General features: G+C 29.3%; 1 protein-coding gene across 1 annotated transcript; it reads left to right on the top strand.

The window, feature by feature from the left end:
• Window positions 1–5,852: 5,852 nt before the first annotated feature.
• Window positions 5,853–7,595, top strand: LOC134267850 (uncharacterized; the record flags this gene model as incomplete). Its single annotated transcript, XM_062750061.1, has 4 exons — window positions 5,853–5,999; window positions 6,119–6,659; window positions 7,003–7,160; window positions 7,432–7,595. Coding segments are annotated over exons 1-4 (885 nt in total), but the record flags the coding sequence as incomplete, so codon positions are not given.
• Between the last annotated feature and the right edge of the window lie 2,791 nt (window positions 7,596–10,386).

The following is a 10,386-nucleotide window of genomic DNA, read 5'->3' as shown; positions in this document are numbered from 1 at the left end:
TAGGGCATAAAACAAAAATCTTAAAAATCTGCAGTCTAGAAAGTAGCCCTATATATATATTGATCAGGTGGGTGGAACATCCCATCTAGTCAAATTCAGTATAAAAATAACAAAATTTATAGCCTAAAAATTAGAATGAAACACATCGACGAAAATGATTCCAATGATAGGTTATATTTGTGAAAAGAGCAATAAAGCGACCATAGCATGTAAGTAATGCTGACTTTAAATAATTTGTTGAAATCCCTGTAACAATTAACTTATATGTCAGTAGCCTGTCTAGGCTTGAAAATTGATCGCTTTCGGACCATAAACTTGAGAATAAGATTATTCTTATTCTAAAACATTCTTATTCTATGGAATGTGATTCCTATTTGATTACTTGTTATTTCTATTCCATTATTTGTAATTTGTATACGATAAATTGCTATTCCAATTACAGGAAATGTGACAATATGATTCATATATCATAAAATTTACATATTTTTTTCTCGAAAACACGCGTTTCCTATTCGATGTCATTAATATTTAAAACAATCGGTTGCTAGTCGCTAATTTTGTCATTCCTATTCGATAATTTTATTTTTTTTATTCGATAATTTTTTGGTTATATGCAATCAAGTTGTTGTTCGAAAAAATACTATCATCCATTTCTATTCGAAAAAAATACGATTCCTATTCGACAAACTTTTCATCTTATTTACATAATTTTATCTCTATGATCTCTTATCCTATGCGATGTTTTTTTAATTCTTTTTCAATAATTGCCATGATTGCATTCTGGGAAATATGACAAATTAAACTAGAATTGGTTGTAAACTCAATTAAATAGGAATGTAAAGTTTCACATTATTATCGAATATAAATCATTTTATCACATAGATTGACAAAACAAAATTTGAAAATTTTGGGAATAAGGCACAAGTTTTCTCTCTTCAAGACTTAGAGACTAGGGATCAGCATACATTAAGCTGTTGCTGTTTAATATTAAATAAATGTGTTTCGTTTTATACATTGATGGAGTAATTATAGAGGATTTAATTATTCAGAATGCTAATTTAATTATTTGATTATGTCTCGTATCAATTTTTGACAAAGATATCCAATATATTTTAATATAAAGCACATGTAGATCCTAATTCAAGACTTCAAGGCATTGTTACGTCTTATCAATTCAGAACATTAAAAAATATTAATACAAGTTGAAGTATATATTTTTTCAGAAACATCAAGTCATACTCTGAATTATCTTTAATTGAGAAATCAATACTACATGTATTTCTGTTTTTACAAAAAATTATCTCCATTTTAACACTTGTTCTATGAGAAAACTAGGCAGGGGAGATGTCAATCACTTTAATAAAATTTTCTAAAAGGACTCCTGCAATATAGCATATGATCACAATATGCATTTCAGATTCTATGAGAGTAAAGACTCAAGTCTTTATGCTGTTATATACTTAATCATGTGATAAAGTCAGAGAGCTTAGAATAAAAGGTGATATCACCTATTTGAATAAGTGCTATCACCTATTTGAATAAGTGCTATCACCTATTCATAAAGGTGATATAACCTATTTGAGTTTCTTACAACAGTCAAAAATGAATGCTCCCTGTAATATATAGATTACCACTGGAACCAAGAAAATTCGGACTACCCAGTTTTCAGGCGTTTTCTACGATTTTCATGTTGTTAACATGATATATAAGTGAAACAAATTAATTTGTAAGCAAAAAAAAAAAAAAAAAACTACAGCTGTTCGACGGGAAAAGGTGATATCACCCATTCGAATAGGCGATATCACCTTTTCGAATTGGTGATATCACAAATAAAAATCAAATAGGTGATATCATCTATTGGAACAGATGATATCACTTATTCAAATAGGGGATATTACTTTTTGCAGTAAATACCAAAACGGGGCCGCATACCTATGAATTAAGTCACAGTAGTGAAAACCCAATCATAAATATGTATTTTTATGCTGTTGAATTTTGAACCAGTTTCATGATCGAAATTCCACGACCCGGCTCAGTTTTCAACGGATTAGGGTCTAAATTCAACACCTTTGGTCTCCGTATTCAACGTTGAAAAATGACCCCCGGGTCAATTTTCAACCAAGGTCAAAATTCAACGTTACACCGCATCAGGCATTTTACTGTTGCAAAATGACCATATAATCTACAAGGAGAAGTTAAGTTTTTAAAAATGGGTTTAAAATATTTTGTTAAAAAGTTACATTAAGAATTTTAAAAAAGAGCATTTAAGCATTTAATTCTGTCTAAACCATTCCATTTGAATTATTTCCATTACTATTAACATTATGCAGCTTTTGTACATGTATAGATGCATGGTGCAGTCTTTATAGAGAAAAAGGTCAATATCAATTGGCTTTTTATATAAAGTTCGCTACTCTTTACAAAAGCAATAAGCAGTAAATCTGGAGAGCAAAAAAAATGTTTGAATCACACAGTTCAAATTTAAGTTCTGGAGATGCCTGCATGGAATTAAATATTTGATTTTTATTAACTTGGAGACCTTCAAATCAAATCCTGTTCATGTGATTCCATAAATTCTGTACGCTTTATTTCAAAATGATAAATTTCTATATATATTCTAGATATTTAATCAAAATATATTCTGTGATGATGCAATTGTAACAACTCGGATATACATTGTACATGTACTTGTCTGATAAGCTTCCTTGCAGAATTCTTTAGAAAAGGCTGTTTTTACTTATTTTGTATACAAACTGTGTTCCATACATTTTTTTGTTTCTTGTGTATAAATTCCAAAATTACTGGGGTATAAATGTCCATCAGGTGTTAACAAATAAAATGAAAATAAACACATTCACATTTAGGAATTTCACATACATGTATATTGTGAATACAAACAGCGTTCCATACTTTTATTGCAACCATTAGGGCCTATATATATGTGTAGATGATATTTGGCTAGTGTGGAAGTCAAAACTTCTTTGGAGAGGGCTCATATAGGCTATGCCTGCTGCCCAATCCAATTATGTATTTTACATAAAAAAATATGTTCAAATCAAATCAAAAACTTCACTTCTTTGAAAATCAAAATATATAAATTTTTTTATTTAGTTTTTTAAAATTGCATAACAAACTACAGGTTAAAACAACAACTTTTAATGCTAATTGGCTATTGTTTACAGACTGTCTGTCATAGAAAGATCATATAGAAAAAGTACGGTGTGCAAATGGGTAATTCTAAATTCATATTGATCCCTAATTTTAATCTTTCGATTTCCCAACTTTCCCCTGAGTGAATTTTTCTAAACTTTTTATATGTGAGTTACTAATAACTTATCTACAAATCTGCATTAATATATTCTGTTGCAATTAGTTCTCATTTTTCAGTAGAATGACTAGACTATATGTATATACTTTTGCTTTTCGGGCTTCTGTGTCTATACGATAACTACAGATGATAAGAGTATTAAAGTATTTGCTCTATTAAGTATTGTAGTTGGTTCATTTGCCAACCTTTTCTTTTGCTATGAATGGCTATTTCGATGACGGTGGGCGAAAAAAACTTTTATTTTTGGTATTACATATTTTTCTACGCTGTAAATCTTGCTCTTGGTATTTCTAATATGCTGTCCTCGGAAAAAAAGAGATTTCCATATAGTTTTTGGTTTTGTAACAGTTGTATGCCAACCCTTGTTATTTTTACTGCGAATGTGGATAAGAGAAAAAATGAGTGAAAATATCAAATAAACTTTAATCTTTATGATTTCCCCCTGGAAATTTAAATTGTTTTATGCATAGAAGTTAGGTTGATTTGTTTATGTCAATCTTTCAAACCAACTCAAGTCTGAAAGACGAGAACAAGACAAATTTTAAAATCAATATTTTCTAACAGAATTGTTTTTTAATTAACTATAATATACTATAGAAATTGATTATAGTAGGTACTTTGATACTTTGATTTACTATAAATTTTTACCCCAAAAGCTGCTTTTTTGAAGATTAAAAATTTTAATGTTTCTAAAATAACATACCAATGATATAATTTTTTTTAAAAAAGTATGCTAATATAGAAAAAAATAGTTATTTCATTATCAGAAAATTTTTAAGGAATTAAAAAATAAAATAAATCTACATGCAAATCGTACTAAAATACTTTGATTTACTACGGTAATGTATATATAACTAAAATACTTTTTGTAAGTCTTGTTAACTGATACCCATCATTGGAAATACATATATTATAATTATATGTTCAAATTAAATATTTAGTGCCTGACTGTGTACAAATACAACATAATAGAAACAAATATGCAAACAAAAACTATTAATATTTTTGGTTCATGATATTCACGTTAAATCTCCAGACTTTATATGTAGATGTTTTTTTACAGAGTAACCATTTTCATGTAGCTATTTTTTACAATACTGTTGTCTTTGCAAGTATATGTTATGTTGCCCCCCTTGCATTGTGCTGTAGTACAGTCTTTGAGCCAGAGTAATTAAACATTATAAACTCATATAATGCATTGAATATTGCGTGTGACTCTCCTTTTTACAATTTAGAGCTTTTGTGATTAATTACATACTTTGTTGTTTTTGTTGAATATTTAATGCCCTTTTGCAAATTTTAAAAAAGTTATGTATTTCAATGAATCCTTCCTTAAATAATGATGATTGTGTAAACTTGCTCTAGATTTTACACCCTTTTTTTACAACATTTTATGTTCATATTTTTAGGGATATCTAACAAAGAAATTAGTGATCTCTGTTTATAACAATCAATCGTAGTCTACATATTGCAAAAAAGCGGTGTTGTGCAGAAAGTTATTGTATTTTCTTTTTGTATTTTATTGTACAGACACAGAATCCTTGAAATCCGCAATTTTTAAAATAAATGTTATTATGATTGTTAATAATATCAGAACTAACAAAGCCATATAAAATTTTCTGAAAATTATTTAAACAAATAATTTTCTTTTTTAATTTAAAATTAAGAAAATCGATTGAAATTAATGACGCTTTATCTGATCTATAAATAAATCGTATGTCAGTTTTACTTTTTAAAAGTTTTATTTTTTATTCATTATGTAATTCAGATTTCTCCTATCTATTTATAGATCAAGTAATCATTTTCCCTGTTCAAATTTGCATTCAAGATTGTAACAAAGAAAGAGAGAATAAACATATAATGATATTCTTGTCTCATGACTGTTCCTACAGTCAGTAGACAAGGACTTGAATATATGTTTCTTACTTATTTTGTTTCTTTATATATATGCTTGTGCCCCTAAAATAAATTTAAAAAAATCTGATTACCCTCCTTTGCATGTCAAGGAATTGTCGGTAGTTAAAAGTGGCCCCAAATGAAAATGTTTTGCTTAGACATTACCCTTCCAAACTTAAGTCGCTACCTATGGACTTGCGTATTAGGTGTTTCTCCTAGCAATATAAAGATGTATCAATACTTCTCTATACAATAAAATATTATATTTTTTTAACCGCCCTTCAAGCGTTGAGATAGGTAACTTGTAAAAATCAATCTATTTTTATCGCAATCAACTGGTAGATAAACACATTTGTATGTCCATGTATATCGTTTTCTGTAAATACACATGCATGCGGGTATTTCAGAAAATATAAATAGAACGAGGTAAAAAGTTATTATTACATTTGGAATTTCCATATATATACCCAGTATATAAATATCATTATTTAAGATTGAATACTAAATTGTGGAATAAATACTGGCCTTCAGTGTGCGCTTTAGTGTACTCTTGTGTGCTCTTCTTCCCTTAACAAAGGAATTTAGACATCGACAGCTGTTATAATTAAAACAGATTCAAATGAATTTGACGACTTTTATCTTTTAACATAATTTGACTCTCAAACATACTGCGTCGTTATAGCTGTAATCTTCAATTGAGCGGTGTGTTGTTTTAAAAAAAATTTTCCAGTGCCTCAACTTCACAACGTAGAAATGGTTGAAATGAACAGTTCAGGTGAGTTTTTTTTTAATATACAACATGAATATAGGTTTTAAACTTCTTTATGATATAAAATTCACGTTTTTGAAGGAAATGTTGAACCTTTTAGATTATCTGTTTCACAATTCTTTCAGATTTCCCTGCAGAAAGCCTCGGGTTTTCACAGGAACAGATTACGTGTTTCGCAGTTGCTCTTGGATCATTCACCATCCTCATCTTCATTTTCCTTCTGTTTTGTGCCCTCGTAAAGGAAAAGTTGAAGGCTCTTCTTGAATTCGACATTAACTTACTAGAAACTAAATCAAACACGAACCTGCATGCCGTAAAAGTGTCTACTAAACAGAAGGACTACACTTCTAGTGAAAAAGAATTGGAAACATCTATATGCAAATCAATTTGCAAAAACATTGGAAAATGTATAATAGTGATCGCAACGGCAATTCTCAGTTTCATATATATGTTTGATTTCTTCCAAGATTCGTTCATGGTTTACTTTTATTTGGAGCATGAGCAGAGAGTTACCGCTCTTATATATTTGGCTTTAACCATTATTCCAATAATTCTGTCATATTTTCTGGTGCTTTATCCTCTTTTTTACCATGTGGATCCCTCAAATAAACGCCGTCGATTAATGCTTGTACTGCTTGCATGTTTTCCATTTCTAAAAAGCTGCATGTGAGTATTTTCTTTTTACCTATATTTTTATCTTATAATCCTACCTTCAAGCCAAAAAAAAGCAAATTATAAAAAACCAAATCAAAATATATACTGAACATATTAAAAAAATATAACCTGTGTTTAATCGTTTCCTCATTCAATATTGAAGGAAGAAAGTCTTGAATATATTTAACAAATAATGTTTTTAGCATTGCTTTTTTTTAAAGAGTTCAATTATTAAAGCTAATATAAACCAATATCTAATTGTATTTAAAAGTCAGATTGAAACACTGAGATACAGTGCTTAGTTTTTTTTCTTCTTTGATACCTTATTTGAAAGATATTTAACAATTGCTTCTAGATTATTCTGGACAATTCGAATGGGTTGGAAACGCTGGAGAGCGAGATGGTATTTACAAGCTTTGACGTTCCTTTGGTTGACTGAAGCCGCTCTGGAGGGAATTCCGCAGACGATTCTATTGTATTTTATTAAATATGAAAATAAAGATCTTAACATCGGTAAGTGCATTTGAATATCATTGATAATTTGTCCCATTAAGATTAATTATGTAAAAGCTGGCACACATCCAAGATAAACTTCAGATAAAGAATTTTTTCTCATATACAGTAGTCGGGTATTGCTCTTTTTGATATTATGAATTCTGCCAGATAATACTAAAGAGACAATATTAAATTAAAACACAATGCACATGTATTATTCTCTATAATATTTTAATCTGGCGATTTTTTTTATTTCTGATAACAGAATTTGATTTTTTTTCTTTTACAGATTTGTACAACGCACAGGATATTTCTTTAGTCATTAATTTTGTGTCCTCCCTTCTTAGTGTATATTTTGCCACGAAGTACCTTAATAAAGACGAGGACCAAGACTGGAACATTCCAAAAGAACTCTTACAAAATCGCACAAAAATAATTGTGTATCTTTTTGGCGTAAAATTGCTTATTCACTTGCTCTGTTGTTTGAAAGAGGTATTCAAATTTTCAATTCAATAATTATGTTTGGCACATTTGCATTATTGTTGGGTTGAAGCCGGCTTTATATGTTTTCATAGGTCATCTTGTTATTCTTATAATCTTAACTTTACTTTGTTTTCGAAAACTCAAACAAAACCACATTATCTATGAAAACTGTACACAGAAACCTAGTTTTGTATCGAGTCTTTTAGTTGGTGTTGTTGCAAATATATTTTTCAGTCATTCTTGGTCATTCTGCCATATTTTGTCGAGAAAAGTGGTCTATATACTTTACTTTGTTTTGTTTAACGCCACTTCTGTTTCTCTTATTGTATCTTACAATGTTATTTCGGAAGTCGCGCTCGTAGATTTTTTTTCAATAATTATATATGTAGCCTTTGGTCTTCAGCTCATATTTATTCCCCTGTGTTTTCTTTTAAGAGAATGTAAAAGAAAAAAATTGTTACAAACATAAATAGTTCTGACATATTGAAAAGCATAACAAATAAATATATGTTGCTTCGCAATATAATGATTATTGAAAGATTTTTTAAAGTGAAATGTTTTGAACCATATAGCATTATTTGTTTAAATAACATGACCAATAAAGATTTTGAAAATATTTTTTTTAATTATTTCGGAAAAATATAACCTTTATAGGATACAAAGGTAGCTTTTGAAATGATCTTATCTTTTAAAACATATGATGGAATAAAAAAAAAGAGAGTGAAAGAGACAGACAAACAGAAAGAGAGATGAAATTTCTTAGAAATAAACTATAGGGTCAAAATTCAAAATCTGACCTTCTTCCTTTAGCTTAAATAAATTGTCTTAGTTTTGATAAGCTTACATGTAAGTAGGTCCAAAAAATCTAAAGGACACATTGTTACTCATGAACTACACAACGTTTTTTTTATTCCCATAGGCCCCTTCCCATAAAGTAATATTCTATTATATTATGTTTACTTTATGTTTCTCATCGGCTTCGGTATGAAATTGAAATGTACTGAGTACAATGAATTTTTTAAACCGAAAAAGGCTTATGACTTCTGATTCGATATCAGTGCTGACTCAACAATCTTTGTACGCAAAACCTAGGTTTGGGCACGCCCGTATGCCCTTATATATAAATACAACACATGCATTGGTTTTATGTTGATTGTAATGATTTGCTTCATTTATCTGATTATAAAAAGGGTTTCTGTTGTGCGTGACCGTTCGATAACGCCTGCATTAAGGTTTCGTCAAAGGTCAAAATGTTGAAAATTTTTTTTATTGCAATGGCCCCAAAACTACATGAGGTATAAAGTTAAAACTATTACAGTTTATCAATAATTTCTCATTGATTAACAGATAGAAAGTATCACTTGATAAAAAAAAAAATCTTGGAAAAAATATCAATTGAGAAAAATTCTTCTTAAAAATGCATATATATTTTCAAACAATACACCTTATTAATGTCGTGCTCTTAGTGAAAACCATCATTGCAGAAACAAAATATGTTTATCAATGAAGGACAAGTTGGACTTGAATAGTCTCTGGAAAATTGTTTTAGTTGTTTAAGACTTGAAAGTGAAAGTACATTGCAAATGGCGGATTCTATGAGGGTCTTGTATTTATACATGTCATGGTTTTAATAACAGCCTTTGAGAGACCATATACGTCCAACTTGCCCTTCAATGATAAACATATATTATTTCTGCGATGATGGTTTTCACAAAAAGGACAGAATATAGCAGGTGCATTTTTTAAAAAATATGCACGTTTTCCGATACAATTTTCCTCCATTTTTTTTTTATATTTGTAATCAAGTGATACTTTCTATCTATTAATCAATGATATATTTATAAACTGTAAACGTTTTGACTTTATACCACACATAGTTTTGGAGCTATTGTAAAAATAATGTTTTTTTTTCATTTTCTCAAAATTTACTTCCGGTCGGGAGATATTTCCGATTTCCATTTTTTAAAAATGTTTTGTTTGATTCATATCTCAGAAACGGTAAGATATTAAGACAAAAAACTTATATGAGTAATAGATCTTGATGAGTAGGCAAGCCCAACGAGTTAAGCTTGTCCGCCGTCGCCTCCGGTCGTCACAGGAAGTGATCAAATGAATCGAAAATTTCAAGTTTTCTTTTATGACACTTTATTGTATCACATTATAGTATCTAATTTGTAGTTTCGAAATATGTCAGTCCCACTGGAAACAAAAAACGACAACTTCCGGTTATATGGGAAAAACTGCATATTTTTTTTATTTTTTCTTTCCCTTGAATATTTTTTATACATAAAGTATTTGTAATGGTTTTTAGATATGTTATTCAGATTGCAAATATCTACAGTAATGTCAAATATCTTTTTAAAAAATTACTTTCGGTCACGTGATTTCTTGTCCTCAAAATGAGAAGTTAACATTACGAGATATCTAAAACTGTAATAGATCAAGACAATAAACTTATATAAATAATTAACCAGGAATATAGGGCAACAGATGTAGGGTAAAATGCATCCACCGTCACTTCCGGTCGTTACAGGAGGTGATAATAAATTTGAAAATGATTTTATTGTAAATATTATTAAGACTACAATTGTCTAAAGTAACGTCGAGAATCTTGGAAAGTTACATCTCCGGTCGTTTGTTTTCCTGTAATCATTTTAAATATTATATGCCTTTTTTAAAATAGATAAAAGCCCATTCATACAGATAAATAGAGGAGAGCGGTAACCGTTTTTGTTGCTGTAGTAACAAGAGTTTCTAGCCT

The sequence above is a fragment of the Saccostrea cucullata genome, unplaced genomic scaffold (genome assembly GCF_032062105.1).
Source record: "Saccostrea cucullata isolate Sc308-1 unplaced genomic scaffold, CSIRO_AGI_Scuc_v1 ctg9555, whole genome shotgun sequence".
NCBI classification, from domain to species: Eukaryota; Metazoa; Mollusca; class Bivalvia; order Ostreida; family Ostreidae; genus Saccostrea; species Saccostrea cuccullata.
The sequence above is the reverse complement of the archived record's forward strand: the minus strand, read 5'-3'. Positions and strand labels throughout refer to the sequence as shown.